General features: G+C 30.6%; 2 protein-coding genes across 2 annotated transcripts; both read left to right on the forward strand.

The window, feature by feature from the left end:
- The first annotated feature begins 13738 nt into the window (after positions 1–13738).
- Positions 13739–16165, forward strand: LOC145191401 (zinc finger MYM-type protein 1-like). The gene has a single exon (XM_090098614.1). It carries the CDS (start codon positions 13739–13741, stop codon positions 16163–16165), a length of 2427 nt encoding a protein of 808 aa, XP_089954740.1.
- A 4033-nt stretch (positions 16166–20198) lies between these two features.
- LOC145185356 (serine/threonine-protein kinase RIO1-like) lies at positions 20199–23597 on the forward strand. Its single transcript, XM_090096769.1, has 5 exons — positions 20199–20332; positions 20416–20649; positions 21052–21249; positions 22256–22399; positions 22542–23597. The coding sequence occupies exons 1-5, from the start codon at positions 20257–20259 to the stop codon at positions 23510–23512; spliced, it is 1623 nt and encodes a 540-aa protein (XP_089952895.1). The 5' UTR covers positions 20199–20256; the 3' UTR covers positions 23513–23597.
- Positions 23598–23954: the final 357 nt, after the last annotated feature.

Below are 23954 nucleotides of genomic sequence, written 5' to 3' on the forward strand. Positions count from 1 at the left end.
AAGTAGTAAATCAGTTACGTCTCAATTTTTATATAATGTAAATGGATAACATATAGCAAGACATGGATTCTGATGCATTCTATTGCAGCGAGTTGTTGTGGAGTGTAATTATCCATTTTAAAATCATTTGAGTTTATCTTCAATTTATCTGAAAAAAAAATAGTAGCGACTTTTGGGACGACCTGTAAATATATATGCTGGATGTCCGATAATATATACGCTGGATGTCAGATAATATTCTAGAATAACACATAAAAATAACACTCTTTTTATTCAGGTGTTTAGGTGTCAATATTTTATTACTACGAAAAAAATCAAATATTGCGCTGCGATTGAATTCTTAACTTTGGAATGTGTAAATATAAAGCAAATTTATTAACGATTCTTAGAAGCGTATGCGCATAATCTTCACCTTCACTTGTAGCAGTATACAATTGGGTTGCTGAGTTTGAACGTGGTCGTGCAAGCCTTGAAAATGTATACATTTCATGTCAAAAAAACTGTCACACCACCAGAAATCACTCGAAAAGTCTATGATATGGTGTAAATGATCGACAATTGAAAGTACGTGAGTACAGAGCCCTTGGCATCTCAAAATACCGGGTGGGTTTTCATATTTTATATGAAGAATTAAAGAAAAAAAGCGTTGAGCAAGATGGATCCCGTATTTGCAACCAATTTATCAAAAATGTTCACCCTATTATAAACAAAAACCGAAAGCGTAACACAATCTTGTTCAATTCCCATTTTAGTAAAAATGTCAGCACAAACGTAAGAAAGTGGCTTTTAAAACTAATCAACCATCATTTTTGTAGTCTACCGCCAACTCGACAAATTATTCAACAGAAACTTCATCAAAGTTGCCTATCATGAAAGCTACCAAAACTCACACAACAATCACATTTTATCATTTAACCACCACAGTCTTATTTATTCATCACTTATTAAACTTTAGTTATCGCTTTCAAAAATCTTAAAGATGAAACGTATGTGAGTTTTTAAGATAATATGCTTCTTTTTATTCTGCCTATTTTTCTTTTGTAAAATTAGAATTCGAATTTTTTCAATCGACGTCATTAACTTTTTTTTTTTGTTAACTTTCATTTTAAAACGTTAATAGTTGTAAAGATGCATGACTTGATATCTCATTAATGCTGCATTTCTAAATTTTCGTTTTAGACACAAATTTCTCCTGATATTCGTAAGCGTATATTTTTAGTTTTAATTTTAGTTTACAATTTGTAAATTACAAATACGTTTTAAATTTAAACTTTTACAAATATTTAGTTTAACAACTACGTTAAATACAAAATATCATTATTCAAATATTATTATTGTTAAAAAAATGTTATTATTCGTAAACTTTGATTTGTATTATTTATTTATAAACTCAGTAAAAATAAATGATAAAAGAGCTACGTTTTAATTTCTGTGATACAGATGAGTTTCGGCACTTTCTTTGTATGCTATTGTGCTAACATCGGTATTGAAGTGGTAAAATTAAATTTAACATCAAAAGACGTAGAAGATGCCATTCTAAGAGGTCCAGAACTACATCCAACAATATTTCCGGTAGATAAACACGGTAGTCAGTAGTTCTCTATTATTTGTTAAGCTTTCGTTTAAAAAATAAAGAAATAGTTTCTCGTTATTGGTTAGTTTGGAGCAAATCAAAAAATGCTCTGTTTTGTTGTCCTTGTCATTTATTTTATAATTTTGGTGAGCAAAGATCATTTTTTACTAGAGAATATGATTGGTAGGCTAATAGAGGGTACAAAAAATTATATTATAGAATACCTGACCATGAAAAATCTAGCAATCATAAATCTTGTTACATCCAATAGCGAAAAATAATACTAGATGTTTTTTGCAAACTATGTTAAATACACGCTGGTCTGCAAGACTTGAAATCGTTAAATGAAGAATAAAGAATTGAAAAAATTAATGAAATTAAAAATGCAATAGATTCTGTTTTCGAATTAAACTTAACGTCAGAAACTCGATCAAATCTTAACGGAATAAAAAAATATAAATAGAATCTTTTGAATGCCTAGTACTGGAAAAAATATGGGACAAAGTTCTTGCAGCTATAAATTACAAAAGTGTTGTTTTACAAGCTCGCAATGCAACAATTGATATAGAAATAAACAATTTTATCAAGTCTTCTTGTTGAATTAAATACAATAAGAGATAGTTGGGATACTATTTTAAGTAAATGTAGATTGTTGGGCACATCTTTACAGATAAACACAGAATTTTCAGGAAAAAAATATACTGAAAGGGAAAAAACAGCACACGAGTTAAAAAGAACGCCGACATAAGAATTAAATTAATATTTTCAATGTTTTCATGAATAGAATCGTTGGAAATATGACAAGAGGGATTTAATGAAACAAAAGAAATAAATTTTTTATCCAATGCATTGCGCTTGTTCCGTGACTTAAGTGATAAAAAAAAAATTTTAAAAGTGTAAAAAGTTGCAAAAAAATGTATGAAAATGATATCGATGATCATTTTAGAGATGAAATACTACATTTAAAATCAATTTATGATGCCAACATACAAAATATTTCTCTTTAGCCCGTTGAATTATTAAATGAAATTAAAAAAAAAAAAACTGTATGTGCTGTTTCCAAACACTATAATTGCAATAAGGCTATTTTGCACAATTCCAGTGACAGTTGCCCAAGCAGAAAGATTTTTTAGTGTGTTGAAAAGAATAAAAAACTTATTAAGATCAATGACACAAAATCGTTTAAATGACTTGAAGCCGAAACGGCTTTGAAAATTAATTTTGAAGAATTAATTTGTTTGTGAGTCGCAAGGCTCGCAAAGCACTATTATGAAACAGTTAGAAAATGTTTAACATTTTTGAACACTTTTGTTGTAATAGCTTTCGTATAACTCATTGTGTAATTCATTGTGTAATTTATTGTGTAATTCATTGTATAATTCATTGTACTTATGTCGCGACAATTGCGTAAGAAATTACGCCTTAGAGAATTCGAGAACCTATATAAATTGTACGAAGCGGAGAAAGAGATACAGAAAAATACAGAGCTGTAATAGAAATCTAGTTGTCTTGATTTTACAACTTTTTCCTAACTTTTTCATAAACTTTAACTTTTAAAAAACTTTTCAATAGTTTTGAGTTTTAAAAGTTTTCATTAATTTTCATTTTTATTTTCAGGGGCCAAAACACGCTTCTAACGGTCATGGGTATATTTTTGATCATAATGATGGCCCGTTAAGAAAACTTCCCCAGGGCCCAAAGTTTCTCTCGGCGGCTATGATCCCAAACCACCGTCACTTCAAATAATCCTGAAATAAAATAAAAAAACTTATGGCATCAGTGAAATATGATTTAAGTTAAAATACGCCTATAACACATAATCTTTTAATTATACAATCTTTTAATATAAAAAAAATAAAAGGACGACACCGAGCTATCTTATTTCTTTTAAAAGTCTGATTGATTTGTTACTATTATTTGACTAGTTTATTTTTAGTGCTATTTTTGTACGTTCCTCATTATATTAATTATTTTATCGTTTTTATCCTTTTTTTATTATCTTTATTATATTTATTATACTCATCACGTTTACCATGTTTATCATATTTATCATATTTAGGTGATTGCGTTTTATCAGCCAATCACTATCAACACGCCATTTTTGATGACATTGCAGGGGATTTTTATAAAAGTAATTGAATAAATAGTTTCACAAATTTGTAATAAATTTATTTTAGAAAACAACTAACTGTACGTAACGTTGAATTGTGAAAATAAGTACTAACTTGTGTAAGAGATTGTGTATGTGGGTAAAATACATGGAAAAAGACATCTATTCTACTGTTTAATTTACCCTTATTTTTTATACATAGCAATAGTTTTACTGTGTAAATGTACCTTGAGTAAGATCAGTAAATAATTGAAATGTTTGGGAAAAAAATCTTCAAGTGTTGTCATTTTTTGAAAACATCCATATGTGCCTTAAAAATCAGATTGGAACTAAATATATAAATAATAAACAGCAAAGATGTTGATTACATAAAAAAAAGAAACTATTTGCAAGTATATATAATTTTCAATAATTGTTTTAAATTTTACGTTTTATATATTACAATTTATATTAACAATTCAAAATGAGTAAAAATAATCGTTAAAAAGTAATGAAAGAAAAACAACATTAAATTCTCATTGTGAGGCGGGTTTTTTTAGGTGTTTTTTATGCGTTTTTCTTGTTTACTTAGCTTAAGTTTATGGGATAGGATGTTAGTGGTTTTTAGATTATAAGATTGAGTGTGTAAGGGCGTAAGGATGTCTCCTGGTTCTGTAGAATGGTAGCACTCTGACTTAGTTGTAGTGCGTGTATACTTTTCTTTGTGCGCGATGTTTTTTTAATTCTATTAATAACAATGTTTTTACTTTAGATTTTTTCTCGCTCAACCTTGTTATTGTTATTATTACCATTATTATTATTTTTTCTCGCTCAACCTTGTTATTGTTATTATTTTTATTATTTATACTTTTTGTATTGTTATTATTATTATTATCATCATCATCATCATCATCACCATTATTATTATTGTTGTTGTTGTTGTTGTTGTTGTTGTTGTTGTTACTATTATTTTTATTGTTATTATTGTTATTATCATTATTACTGTTGTTGTTGTTGTTGTTGTTGTTATTATTTTTATTTATTTATTTTTTTTATCATCAGTTTATTACCTTTCGCTTCTACAGTTCAATGATAGTAGACGATTGCTTCCTTAAACGGGAAGAATAACAATGAGGTTTGACAGTAATCGAGTTTAATTTAATAATAAAGATATTAATTTGCACGATATTCAAAGTTTTCATTCAAAAAGATTTTCTATTTTAATCATAACGAGTTTAACAAATATTTTGTTTTACCTTACCTATTAGCGTGAATGTAATTAGTACTGTAGTTTTTGGGTCCGGCAACATTTCACACTTTTAAAATAGTGCCAGAATGCATTTTACCTATTTCATGCAAAATATTAAAAGAAACAAATTAATACATCAAAAGGTATCCAGAAATGTCCCTAAATTCTCGGGAAGTCTATTTTGACATGGATTGTGTAGATGAAGACATACTAGAATCTTTTATCGCTGATCTAGGACTAAGAAGAATGCATCATGTCAACGACCCTTCGTGCTTTATTTGCAGACATCATTGTAGAAAAAGGCATATGTTAAACTCCATAGAGCAGCAGATAATCTATCGTTTTGAGAATCGTATTCAAAGTCAAGTTTTGTTACCTCGACATATAGTTTGCAGTTTACCACTAAAGAAACGAAAATGAACAAAAGACCGCAGAACTAGAAAAATAGGTTAAATTGTAATTAAGGGTGGTGACTTAGCTATTACTTTTATTTAGCGTTTTGTTTCATATATTATAAAATTGGTTTTGATTTTTTTTTTTTTTTTTTTTTTTTTCTTCTACAAAGCGTTTTGCTTATTCTTGATTTTCTACGTAGGATCTTTAGTTAGCTTTTTATTTTTTATGTCAAAATTTATAGAGTTAAAATATAAGTTGGTTAAAAGGTTTTGAATGCCAAATTGAGAGAATGTAAATTTTTATCTGAAATTAGTTTCTTTATTCAATATAATCTCCCTAGACATCAGTACATTTATTCCTATGATCCTCCAATAATCTCTGTAATGGTTTTCCGGAAGCTCCGCATAATACTGATTCACGGGTGAAATAGCTGCTTCATTCGAAAAAAACGCTTTTTCCGAAGGAAGTGTTTCAAGTTTCTGAAGATTTAGTATTAGCTAGGAGGCAAATCTGATGAATAAGGTGGATGTTTAAGCAATTTGTACTTTAATTCATTTAATTTAACTATCGTCAAAAAAATTGTATGAGCACGTGCATTGTGTTGATGCAAAATGATTTTTTCTTCGCAAAATAAGTTTTTTTTTCACGAATTTTAGCATCCTATTGATCCATAAGGTTGCAATAATATTCAGAATTAATTTTTTTACCTTTTTCAAGATAATCATTTAATAAAATCCCTTCTACATCCCAAAAAACTGATGCCTTAACCTTTTTTGCCGATCGTCCCAACTTCACCTGATTTGGAGCTGAACAACCACCCACAGTCCACTGCAATCGTTGTTGTTTCAATTTAGGATTGTGGTTTTAGGTTGAAGTCTCATCCATAGTTATAAAACGACGTAAGAAATTGGTTTTATTCCGCTTGAAACGCTCCAAATTACGCTCAGAATTTTTTTTTCGATCCGCTTTTTGTTGAATTGTAAACGAATGTGGCACTAAATTTTCAAACTGCTTTTTCATATGCAATTCTTTATGTAATATATTGAGTACACGTTCGTCTGAGATGCCTGTGGTATTAGCAATTTCACACTTAGTTAAACTTAGTTCATCATTTACTTAATGATTTCTTATGTTGTTGCCGTTTTTGGTCACCACTTTGTGGTTCATTTTCAACGCTTGTACGACCACGTTTAAACTCTTAAAACCCATCGATGTACAGTTTGAAATAAAGGGGCAGATTTCTTTAACACGTTCACCATTTTTGTATGAATTTTAGTTGCTGATAAACGTTTCAAAACAAAGAATTTCATTACTACACAATATTCAGTTTTTCGATTGTTAAAAAATATCCTGACGCGTCTATTTCAAATGGCTTATAAACAAATAATGAATTGACAGATCGCAATAGAATCTTAAGGATGTTAATTTGAAAGATAATATATTAAAAAGACCATAAATTTTAATTCCTCAAGTGCGTAAATGGTATCGCTTTCAAAACTTTTCAACCAACCTGTATATTACTTTAAAATATACGTAAATACCAATCGCATTTAAATAGCTTTGGCAGACAAAAATGGGTAGTTACATATAACAATACAAACACTAATATATGTTTTAATATTAAAATATGATAAAATAGTAAGTATCGGCAAAAGAGCTGTAAGCTGTTTACAATTACCTTGGTAAAAATTTGGCAGAGAAGCTTTACACATTATTCTAAGTTTTTTTTTAACTTCCGCATTAATCATGTTCAGAAAATTAATAATTGAAAATCAATATTTTAGCAAATTCTATGTAAATTTCAATATTTAGCAAAAAATCAATATTTAGCAAATAATTGTAAATTCTAAAAAAGTTCTATTTCAGTAAAATCAGTAGATTTCTTAATGCTATTATACACTAGGCCTTAGTCATGCGATTATCTGTGGCCTTTCGAAAAATAAGACTCTTCTCTTTCAGCGATAATGAAGCTCTAACTGAAAGTTAATGGATATTTTATGGCAGGAAGTTGTTAGTAATACTTAATTGGTTTTCTTTGCTTTCTCTATTTTAACGGAATTTTAAATTTTTTGGATCATAATGATTTGACCATCATATCAAATTGAAAGAAAAATAGAAATATATATTTTTTCTATATACCATTTAAATCATCAACTTAATTACATCACCACCTAGTTGGGTAACTTTTCAGATTAAAGAACAACTTGACAATATTCCGCCACGGAGCCTACCTGTTAAAAGAAAAAGTCATCTTGCTCGATTTGTGCAAAACAATCGTTTTTATTTAAAGACATTTTTTAAGTTATCTGTCTAAATAGCCCGAAGATGTTTAACTTGGAATAAAATCTGGATTTTGTGACGGTAACTCTAAGAGACGAGGCCGTTATTTAAAATTTCATTTGATGTTGAGGTAGGAAGTTGTTTTGGCGTTTTGAATTGAATTCCTCAATAAATCTAGTTAACTGCATCTTGCCTTTTACATTTTACACTTTTTAAGACGTAAACAGGCAAAATCGCTCATGTTAACAGAAATATAGAAAATTAGGCTGGGACGAATATTAGTTAAACGAATATTTTTTTTTTTTTTTACATTTTACGAACAATATTCGTTCTTTTCACAAATTTTCTTTTCAGTCATTTATTATATGAGTATGAACGAATATATGTTCCATTAACAATTATTCGTTTAACAGATTAAGTTAGGAATAGTCTTCAATTCTATATTGTTTTCTTTCACGTAGAACAATATTTCAATGGTGTCAATTCTGAGATTAGTTCTTCATTCTGATATTATATTTCCAGCTGTAGTAAATGCTCAATCTTCCACCGAAATCACTAAATAAACTAGAAACAGTTTTGATAGAAGGATGGACAAAAATTTCATTAGAACATATTCAAAGTTTGTACGACTTAATACCACACCGGATTCAATCTCTAATTGCCGTGAAAGGGGTCCTAAACCTTATAAGAATAAATTTGTTTATTTTTGAGGGTTTTCCATTATTTTTTCCTACCCACTCAGGAACACCTTTTAAAGCTTTGGTGTGCGGATCATCAAATGGATCTGATGATCCGCGCACCAAAGACTGTCGTTGATTCGTTTGCTTAAAGGCATAGCCTTTTCAGTATTAGAACCGCTATCTATAGTCACCTAAGTATGTGTTATTTTCTCCAAATGCATTTCTTTTACTAATAAATCAACTTTTTTAGCACAATGTTGCCCCGGAAAAGATTCAAGTTTCACAAGAAAACGTTTTACTTTAAACTGACTAGTAATAAAATGAAAAGTTAGAGATAGGAAAGCTACATTTGTGGCTGAAGTCCAGATGTCAGTTGTGAAAGGTTGAGATTTTTCTTATCATTTACTTTCTTCACTGATAAATTTATATAATTGAGTACGAGAAACTGATCATGAAGAAACAAAGTTATACTCTCCCATTCTTGCTTGCTTCATAATTTAAAGGAAGGCCTCGCTATCCACCATGGAGAATGGCAAGTTGTCAGTGATGCTCCATTTTGTCACTTCAGCCACTAACTCAACATATAGAACATGATCCCTTGGCCATGGTATCGGAAAACGAGGTTGACCAGGAGCTTTTAGTGTTTTTGGAGTTTTGTTACTTTGTCTTGATCATTAAGTCTCTCGTATGCTAAGAAAGGTTGCGTATGTTATCCTATAAGATGATTAAGAAAACACGATGTGATACCTTCTTTGAAACTAGCTTTTTATCACACTCATTCCATTTGACATGATTAGCATTACTTCTTTCAAAAAATTCCCAAATACTTAACTTTTTGGACATGATGAAGCTTGATATCTGAAAAAGAGAATAAATTTAGTTAAATGTTGTTAAAAGATTCGTACAAACAAATTTTTAACTTAACAATATTGTAACGAATGTTATTCTTAAGTTAACAATACTATCATGGGTTAATTTTGGTCATTTATACAAATAAAGAACTTTGAAAGAATTGTTTATTTCTTAATAGAATAGTTGGTTATAGATTAAGTGTTGAACTGTTGTTAATTGAAAAGTAATAAAAAACGATTACTTATTAGAAGATTTAATACGCAATTGGTTTTTAATTCTAAAAATAATTCCCTTGACACATTTAAATTATTAATAAGTTATCTGTGTCAAGGGAATTTGAATTTGAATGATTAGATCTCATTGGCAGTACTTACGCTATTTTCGAATGATTTATCAGGTAAGAACTGCTATATATAATATTTAAACTTAAACATATATATATTCGTACAAGAATACTTTTTTGTTCAAACGAATAATATTTGTACAAACGAATATTCGTTCAAAGAATATTCAAACGAATTAATATTTTTTTCAAATATTCTTTAACGAATATTTGTACGCCCATATTTGTTAAATGAATATTCGTCCCTGCCAATTAAAAATCACTATACTCTAATCTTTAGGTTATTGCCTGAGAACATTATATCATGGTAATGGGTATAATTCAGTATCAAAATTCAAATCTTTTACTTCTAAATCCTTGGGGATGTGGTGAGGAATGAACGTAATTTAATACTTTTTCAAACGAAAAAAATGAATTTTCCTCAGCCCACTCAAAATTTTACCTATGAATGGGCTAAACTCTATGAAAGCTTTCACTCTTTAACTCATAAAATTAACATCATCTAATTAGTAAATAATCTTCTGTCTCAAATATTTTTTAACCGTAGGAAATTTTGTTCAATCATTTAACATTCAGAAAATTCCTTATGCTGTTAACCCTTTTTTGTTTAGGGATCAATATGAAGACCGCACTGGAAAAATGATCAAGCTACATTTTTGCTTTTTTTGGGTTTTTCCCCCTGTTATATTTGGCTGCAGTTTAATTATATAATATTTGACTATATAACTATAAAACCGATCAAATTAGACAGATATTTAACTTAACAAATAAGTGAGCTTTGGTGTGAGCTATGGTGTTTTGAAGTTTAAAATCTAATTTACTCAAAACAATAAAAATGTAGCTTGATTGTTTTTCCAGTGTGGTCTTTAAATAGATACAATCAAATTATTTCAAAGAAAAGTAAAGGTAGTCCCTAAAATGCAGAGATTTTTTAAAACTGAATATCACACCCGCGGATAGACTTTTTCTTATGTAGAATTGAATTCTGAGTCGAATGACGACACGCGGAATGTCGCCCGACCAATACCTGCTGAGTTATTAAACAAAAACCCGATCAAAATGCATAAAAACCGTTTTTACAACAGCAGCAGTTCATTTTCACACCCGCGGAGTGAGCTAAATCGATTTGAAATTTAATGTTCTATTAGAAAAGGTTTACTTTACGACTACTGCATTCAATCCAGTTAAGATATCAGTTATAATCTAAAGGGCGTAAAGTAATGTTGGGTTTTTCCCGCATTTATATCGAAATGAAACAAGGAGACGTTCTATATCTTCGCAGATAGACTTTTTCTTATGTAGAATTGAATTCTGAGTTTGAATTCCGATCAAAATGCATAAAATTTTGTTGTTCGCAATCTAAACTGTAATAGAATTTAAATTTACTCATGTCTAATTTTGATTGAGCAAGGATGGATGAAATTTGAGTTATTTTCATTAATTCTACAAAGTGCTCTCGTCTGCTATTGTTTAGTCGTAGTGAATCAAAAATGCAGATATAATTGTTGTTTAATGAAATCACTCCTAATATCCAATGATTGCCTCTTTCTATATCTGTATTTATATTCACCAAAATAAAGTCTTTGTTAAATACGTCATGTTGGTGCATAAATTTTGAAAGTTGTGCAATGTTTCCATTTACTAAATATCGATAATTAAAATGATCTAAGTAAAATATTTGATTTTCTTTCTCAAACGATTTTAAGATCAACAAACATACTTGATCAATTACGTTTGATGTTAAGGGTTCATTTTCATTCAGCGACGGTTCATTTAACTCTTCAGCTGAGGGAACCAGTTGTGGCAAATTACTTAAATCTGCTATAAAAGTTGTAACTGTTTTTTCTTCTAGGCTTTGATTGTTTTTATCATCTATGCTACTCAAATTCTCGGTAGAAACTTCCATGCTTGTATTGTTTTTGAATTTATCTAAAGTTGCCAACAAAGTAAAAGTATTTTCCGCCGTGTTTTAATTTTGTTCTGTTTGGTGTCGAATGTTTTGGAGGCAAGTGTTTAGATAATTCTAAGGAATTGTCAGCAGCTATAATACTTAGTTCTCTGTCTTTTGGTCTCGGTTTTTTTCTACCACTTCGTTTCATGGTTATTGTTTTTTCTTAATTTGTTTAAGCGGTATGTTGACTTTGATATATCTGAGGAAGCGTTTGGTAATGATTTTACTGATATTATATGATAACAGTTTTTTCTAGCAGGGCATGTAGAAGTATATCCTTTAGTATTACCGTTATAGTTTACAAGATGTTTTTTGCCATCAATTGCGCTTTTTACTCTATAGCAATCATTTTTCGGTTCATACGCAGCTAAATCTTTTTTTAAAACTATTGATGCCAACGTGTTAGCAGATTGTCTGAATGACTTACTAATGCCAATCTGACTCGGTTTCATTTGATTTTTACTTATACTTTCTAAGATATCATCTAATGGAGTAAATTCTAAATCACTTATTTCTAATAACTTTTTGGTGAGATTTTGGTCAACCATTTTGAAGTTTCCTATATTTTTGTAGCCGCGATTAAATTCGTTAAGAAAATAAGTTTGAAATGTATATAACAATAATACCATGGAATCTAATGGAAGCTCTTTATATTTTTGATGGTCTTTAATCATTCTATTCAAACGTTCTGCAATATTATTTGTTGGATTTACATAATTGAAAGCTGAAAATCTGTGATATATTGATTTATTGCAATTCAACTCAGAGTTCAATTCTACATAAGAAAAAGTCTATCTGCGAAGATATAGAACGTCTCCTTGTTTCATTTCGATATAAATGCGGGGAAAACCCAACATTACTTTACGCCCTTTAGATTATAACTGATATCTTAACTGGATTGAATGCAGTAGTCGTAAAGTAAACCTTTTCTAATAGAACATTAAATTTCAAATCGATTTAGCTCACTCCGCGGGTGTGAAAATGAATTGCTGCTGTTGTAAAAACGGTTTTTATGCATTTTGATCGGGTTTTTGTTTAATAACTCAGCAGGTATTGGTCGGGCGACATTCCGCGTGTCGTCATTCGACTCAGAATTCAATTCTACATAAGAAAAAGTCTATCCGCGGGTGTGATATTCAGTTTTAAAAAATCTCTGCATTTTAGGGACTACCAAAGTAAATATCTACTTTTCAATTGACTGCTTTTGTTGTTATTATGCAAATTACCATTATAAATTGTACCCAGAGTTACTTTTCTAACAGTCATGGCCGTATTAAGCACTGATCTCTATAATAACTGGATAGCGCAACTCCGAGCAAAACTTCTAATTTTTTGACGCCAAAATCGCCATATTGGAAAGCCCCAAAAATTTAATTCCCTTAAGCCTCAAGTTCTGTTTTTCGGCTTATCGCTTTAAATACACATATCAGATTTCAGCGTTCTGGGGCTTTCCAATATGGCGATTTTGGCGTCAATTTTGATATTAGAGATGCGCTATCCAGTTATTATAGAGATCAGTGGTACTAAGGCGGGGGCGGATGAGGCTGCAGCCCCAGGCCCTTATAAAAAAAATAGGCCCTAAGGCCCGTGACTTTTTTTTTTTTTTTTTTACTTTTTTTTTTTTTAGGAAACCAGATAAATATTCCTATGTTTCTCAGTTTTTTTAAATCAATTTATTGGGAGCTGCGGAGGCGTTGTGAATAAATAAATGAATAGAGATATACTATATCTCTATCTTCGTATATTTGGCGGAATTTTGGTATTCGCAAATATTTTTTAAATTATCTTTCCGCATAAAGATGTTTTGAGAACATTCAAGTTATTTATGTTTCCATCTATGTCCGCACAACTATCAGTTTTTAAAAAACACGCTAAAAAAATTAACTTCGTGACATAAATTTTTTAATTAAATAGGTTTTATAAGAGAATGCTTTTAAAACATTCGTTGATGTAAAAACCTTTTAAAGGAAAAACAATTATATTAGTGAATGATTTTAAAGCACTCTCTTATAAAACCTATTTGATTAGAAAATTTATGTCACGAAGTTAATTTTTTAGCGTGTATTTAAAAAACTAATAGTTGTGCGGACATAGATGGAAACATAAATAAACTTGAATGTTCTCAAACATTAAAACATTAAAAAAAAATTTATTTTATTTTATTTTATGATCACTTCCGTTACCGCAGAAAATTACAGCATTGCTCATTCGTTTACAAAATTAAAATAAAAAATGAAAAGGAGCGGCCTGAGCGGTTGGGACAAAATGCAAAAAAAGAAGAAGAATGAGATTCAATTAAATGAATTATTGAACAAAAATAAAAAAATGACTGAGTTTTGTAATACTGCAAGTAGTGTCTCGGTATCAGCTACAGCGAGAGCGAGTTCAAATTCACTAACTATGTCAATAATGTCAGCACCAGTTCCAGGTAGTGCTAATAGTGTCCCTGCAGACTCAGCTACAGCAAGTTCAAGCGTCTCAACTATCTCAGCAGTGTTACCCCTGGCTCTGACGACCCACACTGTCAACACCGATGTGGCTGAGTGGATTATAACCGACGACCTGCGTGAGTATTTCAGCAAAAGTGCAGATGGGTTTTTATCATGCCAACATATGGATAGCGATTTTAAATTATCTACTAAAGTACTGCCTGGTGACACTTTTAAGTTTAACCGACAGTGTACAAAGTCCCTTTTTTTCCGGGAAAAAGTGAATGGTGAGAAAATTAAGAGAGACTGGATTTGCTATTCCCCATCAACTGGTAAGGTTTTCTGCGCCCATTGTAAATTATTTAATTCAAAATGTGGAATTGGAGCATCTGCTTTGATGTCATCAGGATATGATGATTGGAAACACGCTGCAAGAGACTTAGCTCGCCATGAAACAAGTGAAACCCACATTCAATCAATTGAAACCTTTTTAACACGTAGGAAAGCTGGAGAGCACATTAGTAAGAGGCTCACAGAGCAATTTGAATCAGAGAAAAAATACTGGAATGACATACTGTTGCGTATTCTTACCGTAATCAAAATGTTAGCATCGCGTGGGTTGTCATTCCGTGGCAGTAACGAAATTGTGGGTTCTGTCCACAATGGAAATTATTTAGGTTGCTTAGAGCTAGTGGCTGAGTTTGACCCATTGCTTGCAGAACATATTCAGAAAAGAGCGAACAAAGGCCGAGGTCATGTGTCATATCTGTCATCAACTATATGTGATGAATTTATTCATGTGTTAAGTCGTGACGTTTTGGACCACATTTTAACTGAGATTAAAGAAGCAAAATACTTTGCAGTTAGTGTTGACTCAACACCAGATATTTCACATGTAGATCAGCTTACCATTATATTCCGTTACATGACTTCTAAAGGACCAGTTGAACGTTTTGTGACATTTATCCCTATAGAAGAGCACACTGGGGAAGGATTAGCAACAAAGTTACTTGATTTTATGGAAAATACTGGCATTTCAATTAAAGACTGCCGAGGTCAATCCTACGATAATGCTGCCAACATGAGTGGCCGTTTCAATGGCATGCAAGCAAAAATAAAAGAACATAATAACTTAGCTGAATACATACCATGTTGTGCTCATTCGCTTAACCTTGTTGGTCAATGTGCTGTAGGATGTTGTTCTGAGGCTGTAACGTTTTTTGACTTTGTAAATAAGCTGTTTGTATTTTTTTCTGCCTCCACCTCTCGTTGGAATCGTTTGATGGCAGTTTTAAAGCCACTTAATATGCCTACCTTAAAAAGGTTATCTGATACCAGATGGTCAGCACATTATGATGCTGTACACTCCCACTCACAGGTTGGCTATACGCAAGTGAAGTCTACACTGGATATCATGTGTCAAGATATGTCCCAAAAGCCAGAAACACGACTTGAAGCCGCAGGATTGAAAGATATAATGAGTCATCATGAAACAGGTATCCTAGTTCAATTGTGGTCAAAAATTCTGAATAGGTTCAATTTCACTAGCAATTACTTACAAGGGGCAGACATGGATCTCAACACCGCTACGGAACTGCTTCGTTCTTTGGGTGATTTTGTTCATTCTCTTCGGAGCCAGTTCACAGCATTTGAAAAGGAAGGAAAGGATCTAGGTACCAATTCGTACAAAGGTGAATCAAGGCGAAAGCGCAAGAGGAACCAAGGATGGGATTATGGTGACTCAGAAGATCTAGAGTTATCCCCTTCTGATAAGTTTAAAGTTCAGTGTTTTTTGCCTATAGTTGATCAATTGTTAGTTGCTCTTAAACAGAGGGCTAATGCATATGATACAGTCAGCAAAAGGTTTGGTTTTCTTAAAAATCTACAATTTTTGTCCAATGATGGTATGAGAGATCATGTTTCATTTGTATGTGAAACATATTTTGAAGATGTTGAACCTAACTGTCATGGTGAATTTATTCACTTCACTTCTCTGTTTGCCAAATTGTCACTGCCCAATGAAACTGATTGTGTTGAACTGCAAATGTACACCTTTCTAGTTAAGAATAGTTTGACCGATACCTTTGTGAATGTCTACACTGTGTTGAGAATTTATTTGTCTCTTATGGTCACAAACTGTACTGGAGAAAGATCTTTTTCAGTCCTTAAAAGAGTTAAGAATGAACTTAGATCAATAATGGGACAACCTCGCTTAAATGATTTGGCTTTATTATGCATTGAAAGTGACATAGTTAGATCAAGAGATTTCACAGTAGTGATCAAGAAGTTTGCTTCAAAAAAGGCCAGAAAAGTCAATATATAAAAAACTATTTTAAAGTTAATTGATTAAGTAAATAGTACATAAATTATGCTACAATTTATATTTATTGTTTTTTTTTATACTACCTTACCGCCACATTAGGCCCTACTATACTTACAGCCCCAGGCCTAAAAATGTCCTAATCCGGCCCTGCTAACAGTTGCTGCATTGTCTTTCAGCTGCAATTTTTCATATACGAGCTTCCACTAAATGCTCCTGGTTTTTGAAAAACCATGGCAGTATATTCCGTAAGATGGCAACCCATGTATTCTACTTAGCATGCTTAATCTACTTTCATCAGTGGTACTTTTTAAATCATGTTTTAATCAACCCAAGGGAGTCAAATAAAAAACGCTCCATAGCGCTTGTTATGCCGCTTAATAAAAACAAAACTTAGAAACATGGAGCTTACTCAAATTTCTAGTATGTTGGTACTGGTGTCGAATGAGAATGACTTGCAAAAAATTAAAACTTGTAGCTAACCCAACACGAATTACGTCTCCTTTTTTTGAAATTTAAAATCAGTAATTTGATAACACAAACTCTTTTAGTATAACATGCAAAAAAAAAAAGTGACTTAGGAAGAGCGAGTAGGGTTTGCCACAATCACTCATCGTGCCATAAAAAAATCTTTCTGGTCTACATGGTTAGATAAATTGTTATTGATATTTTACATTACAAACTTATATTAAACTTTTTTCATAGATTTGATATTCTACTTTTTACAAACTACAGTAACGGGCAAAAAGTTTCTGGCCTGTGACATTTCGTATTTTTTAAAAAAAGATAATGCTTTTTATTCTTTTCGAGATGTTAGTATGAACCAAATTCCAGTTTAGCAGCAATATTATCAAAAAAGATAATAATAAGAGTAGCGCCTACTTTTGCCCTCTTTTTTTTCATACTTGCAATTCTGGCTCTCAATTGTTTCTATTTAAGAATGATTTTATTCATTACCAGTCTTCCTATAAATTGCCTAACCATAATTCTTTTACGGTCCATATACGATAGTACGTAAATTATAACAATCTACTGGGAATCCGAAAGAAGACATCGCCTTAACATAATTTTCAAAAGTGCCTTCTTTTATTTTGCTTAATATTGTGCAACCACCTGGATGTAACCCTTTAAGTTTACTCTTTAACTTTGAATGAGAATGAATCTTGCATGAATAAAAAGGAATTCCAAATTTTAATAAAACATTTTCCTGTGTTTATGCTCCACTTTTTACTTCATTTAGAAATTTGTTTAATATATTATGGGTATATATAACACAACCACGACTCTCAAATACACTTTGTATGACCTTGACATGATATCTTCATATAAATATGATTCTTGTTAGTATACCCTAAGACTGATATTGAAAATAAAACCATTTACATTATATCTATAGATATCATTTACTTATGCTTAGTAATCTAAGTTGTAACATTAATGTTCGTTTCACAATATTTTACATCCACTTTGTGGGCAAAGCCACCCCATAATTTTCACCTAAAATTGTTTTAAATTTACAGTGTTAAAAATTAGAAAGCTCTTATGTCATATCCATTCTAAATAAATTTACAACAAGTCATAATATCCCTAAACGTTGGAATATTAACAGCAAAAAACAAATAAGTTTGCAATATAAAAGTTTTCAAAATTTTTAATACTCTAATAAAAAATAACTATATACATAATTTTAAAAACTGTAACCAAATTTATTAATCAATAAACAGATAAATTTCACTTTTAAAATATACTTTAAACTAAAAGTACCATCAAAAGATTATTTTTAAAATGTTAAACAACCTTTTAAAATAGGCCAAAGTCACCAACCGTCTTTTTAAAATTTAGGAGATAAGGTCATGTAAGACCGACAAGGTGCTTTGATGTTGCTATTTGCTTTCCAACCATTTGTAGCATACACTTTACATTTTTAGATGTGTGTCATCTAAGAATAATTTATTTAGTTTTACATAATCTATCATACATAATCTATTTAAATTTACATAATTACATAATTTATCTAAAATTATCCGCAGATTATGATGTTCTTCGTTCAACGAAGACAAAATAATGAATAAAAAAGTTTGAAATTTGAAATCTTTACACGTATATCTGTCACACTTGCTCAATTTCTCTAGTTTTAGGATGGTTGACAGAGTAACTTTATGAAACCCCTGCCCTCCATCTACACCTAATTTATTATCAACGTCATTTGCTTTTTTATTTCTGTGATGAAGCACGATTGCTATAAACTCTTTTATGTTATTGTATTGCACGATAGGAGTATCTAAGGGTCAACTTTAGCGTCGTACAACGCAAATACCATCATAAAATTAGCATTAATATCTGAAATTAAGAAAAGAAGAAGAAAAAAAAACCGCTGGAAAAATATGTTTAATAGAGTAGAAGCTCTAAAAAAAAAATTTCTTTTTTATTAAGTTAGTAAGTCACTTAAATTATAAGTTTTTATTAAAATAATAAAGTAGAGTAATGTAATAAAATTTGTTTAACTCATATGCTAGTTTATCATTTTATCATTATTCATTTGCTGTAATCATTATTTACAATATTTTAGTAAAAACTGTTATTTAAAATAATTGTTTCCATAAAAACCCGAAAAACCAGTGCAACAACTCACAAAAATCTGAAATACAATATATCATTTCGTCAAACTTGTTTTTGCCAACTCTTTGCTGCCGTAGAAACTCAGCTATGCATTATTGAAAAAGCGGCCCAATTACCCCGTGTTGACAACGGAAACTCTTCGCTTGCATCTACATATAATAAAATTAAAAATATAATTTTAGGAGTTCTAGAAAGGAAGCAATTAGGGATCAGGCCGGGGTTGGGATAGCTTTAATTACCCTAATTTTTGCAAGTCATCCTCATTCGACACCAGCATCAATATTGATAAGAGTAGCGTTTATTTGAATATGGCCCCCCCAGCATTTAAGTTATCTAACTTGAACAAAAAAATTTCTTTGCTCTCCCCTAAAATACATGATTTCTCTAGGCCTCTGATAAGAAAAAATGTTTCTTACATTTTTGGAACGAGGAAATGTTTTTTGATAACAATTAAAGATAAAATTTCTGGAGATAAATTGCAAGCTCTTAGAACATATTCCAATTCACCATTAGCCAGAGGCTCCGCATTTTCCTGATGAATCCTTAGCATGTCGAGAATTAGTCTGAATGTGCTGGTTGATTCTTACTATTTGAGGTTTGTTTAAATAACCTGTATTTTTCTACGGTATTTTACCGATGCGGCGTTCCGTTCTTTCACCATGCTGACGCAAAAACTAAGACTGCATTTTAAACATCAAAATTGTTTTCGTATAAAATACAGTAATAATACAGCATGATAATTTCAAACTATAAAATATAGGAATTCGTGCAAGGAGGTTGTTTAAACTTGTGCGATAGTTGGCAATATCCATCCATCCATCCATACATACATACATACATACATACATACATACATACATACATACATACATACATACATACATACATACATACATACATACATACATACATACATACATACATACATACATACATACATACATACATACATACATACATACATACATACATACATACATACATACATACATACATACATACATACATACATACATACATACATACATACATACATACATACATACATACATACATACATACATACATACATACATAGTATGTAACATACATACATACATAGTATGTAACATACATACATACATACATACATACATACATACATACATACATACATACATACATACATACATACATACATACATACATACATACATACATACATACATACATACATAATGCATACATGCATACATACATACATACATACATACATACATACATACATACATACATACATACATACATACATACATACATACATACATACATACATACATACATACATACATATGTATATACATACATACATACATACATACATACATACATACATACATACATACATACATACATACATACATACATACATACATGTAATATATAACATATTTGTAACCATATATTATACATTTAGTAATTTTCAATTTTAAAAAATGGAAATATTGGATAGTCAGTTTTCTGATGCTGAAGAAAGTTTAAGCCCTTGTACAAAAAACATAAGCTCATTAGGTAAAATATATGAATTTTGCTATATGGATTTTATCTTAAAATAATACTCTGAGAATGAAATAACTTTAAAAAACTTTTTTCAGTTCAAGACACAAAGACTCTTTCAGTTCATTATGATAATGATAATCAAGATTATGACTCCTATGATGATGATGATGACGATGATGATGATGACGATGACTATTGGCATAGTGGTGATAGCAGTCAAGTTACTGTAAACCAAAAAAATGTTATTAATAAAACCAAGTCCACTCTTCAACCTCAAGAAAAACAGTTTGGAAAATTTATAAACAAAATATCTGTTGAAAAATATGAAGGTATTGAGTTTTTTAGTACTTTTTAGTTCTTATGAGGCAATATGAGAATAGAGCATGGAGCATAAAAACCTTAGAAAATATGTAATAAGTAATACTTAACCAGAATTTTCTGCCTATAACAATTTGGAAGCTCACTTAATTTCTTTTTTGGAGTTTGGGATTCTTTTTAAAACCCTTTAACAAGAAAAGTAAAAAATCTACTAAAGAACAGCATGTCCATTTTTATTGATTACTTCACACCTCTCTGATTTTATCCAGTAAATGAGATGGTTTAAGAAAGTAAAAAGTAATAAATGATTTAAACTATCATCTTACATTCAAAATGATAAACTGTTTTTAAATTTTTTAGAGTATTTCTATCTCTTGATTAATTATTGTTCTTGAGTTGATTTTTTTAAATAGGTCCATCTTCCTTACATGGTCGAGCTGCAAACCATTTACATGAAACTGTGAAGAAGCAGCATGCTCAAACTGTTCGAGTCAAAGATAGAAAAGATCGAGCCACTGTTGAGCAGGTGCTTGATCCAAGAACAAAGATGATTTTGTTTAAACTTTTAAACAAAGGCGTAATCAGTGAAATAAATGGCTGTATAAGTACAGGTAACTACAGTAATATTCTTATTCAGATAATTGTACCACTAGGTGATTGCCATTACCTATTGTTTGATTTTACTTTATGTATATCTTTATAAGTCTTTTGTGCTTAAATGAGTTATTTAACTTAGTTTTAAAGATGTTTACTCAAATAACAAGAAAAATTCTTAAAAATTTTAAAAAATTTTAAATTTATCTGTAATAATGATTTATTTTATCTGTCATCTTTTTTGAACAATTCTTTTCATATGACAAAAACGTATTTTTTAAAAAAATACTTGATGAAGTCTTTTTTATAAAAAAAAAAAGTTAATTGAGGAGTCTTGAGATTTGACTTTTCTGCTGAATAGCAAAGCATCTATAAAAACAGAAACATACTTTGGTTAGTATAATCTATATTCCTAAGCTAGTTATTATAGAGTAAGATTTAAGAATAAATTTGAAAAATATAAACTTTTGCAAATTTTAATTTTTAAAAATTCAAGACCCTTGAATAAAAACAAGTATCTTCTACAAAATGTACTGTTATAAAATTTTTTAGTTTTTATTTATTAACTTTAACTGTTTATTCAAATCAATAATCATCAAGACAACAATTAGCTCTTCAAAAAAAAACTATTATTACTTAATGTCAAATAAAAAATGTTTACCTTTGCAAAAAGAAATTAAAATTGAACTTTGCAAAAAAAATTATAATGGTTTCAATTTGTATTAGGGTTTATTTTCTTTTAATTTTCAAAATGGTCTTAAAGTATTTTCTTAGATTTTCTCTTGGGAATTTCAATATATTTCAATATATATTTAAGAGATTAAAAAGGACAGTTTATATATCCAGATTGTATTAGCACGTAAGGTTAGCCTGTAGGGGTGGGGGGGGGGGGGTAATTGTATTTGTGGTTGATATTCTTAATCTTTTATTTAATTTAGAAAAGATATACGTTTTTATGCATTTTATAAAGGAAAAATTTTGTTCCGTAAATTCCGCATATTATATTGTCGTTTTCATTTTTAGGTAAAGAGGCAAATGTGTATCATGCTTCTACTCCTACTGGTGTTGACAGAGCTGTAAAGATTTATAAAACCTCTATTTTAATTTTTAAGGATCGCGATAAGTATGTTAGTGGGGAGTTTAGGTTCAGACATGGATACTGCAAGGGTAGGGTTTTTTTATTTTTAGCAAATATAAGCGTATTTGTTTCGTTAAAGTACTTTATTTTTGTGAGTCTTTACCTTGGCACACATCAATAAAAGGCTAAAACTGCTTAAGGTTTCAATAAGTACATGAATTTTCGTCATAGGAAATCCTCGGAAAATGGTGAGAACCTGGGCTGAAAAAGAAATGCGTAACTTAACTCGTCTTCGTGCGGCCGGTATTCCTTGTCCGGAACCAATAATACTACGCAGTCATGTGCTGGTAATGGACTTCATAGGCCATAATGGTTTTCCTGCTCCGCTTCTAAAAGATGCTAACATTTCAGACTCAAGAGCACGAGAGCTTTATTTACGGTGTGTACGAATCATGCGTGACTTGTATTGGAAGGCACGATTGGTTCATGCTGATTTGTCAGAATTCAATATTTTATATAACGCTCCAGAGAATCTCATGTATGTGATAGATGTTTCTCAATCTGTGGAGCATGACCATCCTTCTTCTTTGTTATTTTTGAGAAAAGACTGCACTAATATCAATGACTTCTTTCGAAAACATGGTGTTAATGTGATGACTGTCAAAGAATTCTTTAACTTTGTCACTGACCCTCTTATTAACGAGGATAACATTGAGCAATATCTTGAAACGATGCAAGAGGTTGCACGTAATCGCACCGTGGAAGATCTGACACGTGATGTTGTTGAAGAAGAGGTTTTTAAAAACGCTTACATACCTCAGCGTTTAGATGAGGTCATTGATTATGAAAGGGATACAATGGTGGCTAAGCAAGGCGATTCGGATCATTTCTATTATGCTAACCTTACTGGATTAAATAAAGAGCTCAGCGGTGCAAAATCTCAGCCCGATTTAATCGAAAATTCTAATAACAACACCGAAACCTTGAACTTAGTTGAAACTTCGTCTGATAATGAAAGTGAGAACTCTGAGGAGGAATCTTTCAATAAGGTTCCTAAAGATGCAGTTGAAGATGCAAAGAATAGAAAACAACTGCGGAAAGAAAACAAAAAACTCGTCAAAGATCAAAACAGAGAGAAGAGGAAAGAGAAAATGCCAAAGCATGTTAAAAAACGGTGTGAAAAAATCGGTAAAGTGAAGTAAAGTAAACTTCAGCTATTTTTCAAAAAAGATTCTCACTCTTACCCCGCTACATTTAAAATTGAAATTAGAGCGCATAAATAGTTAAGGAGTTGTTTTTCCTGAATGAGTTATTTTTAAGTAACTTAATGTCTGCGAGTTGACTAATTTAAAGTTGGCTTAATAAAAGTTGTGCGACTATAAAAATCTTATGATAATAAAAAACTTCTAGTAAGCGCGCTATGTAGTTGTGTTGTTTGATGTAAAAAAATTGGTACATATTTGATAGATTCTGCCAGAAACTGCTAACGCAATCTAATTTTGATTGCACAACGGAGCCTTGTTTAATAAGTAAAGGTTAATTAGTGTAGATAGTTTATTAACATGTCCTTGCCTGACATCGGCACAATTAAAGGAGCTTGACTCCTAAGTTGTGCTATTTGGAACCTAAGTCGTACCTAGGAAT

Source organism: Hydra viridissima, unplaced genomic scaffold (genome assembly GCF_058129835.1).
Source record: "Hydra viridissima isolate aposymbiotic clone 2 unplaced genomic scaffold, HvirCarnegie_v1 scaffold_9, whole genome shotgun sequence".
NCBI classification, from domain to species: Eukaryota; Metazoa; Cnidaria; class Hydrozoa; order Anthoathecata; family Hydridae; genus Hydra; species Hydra viridissima.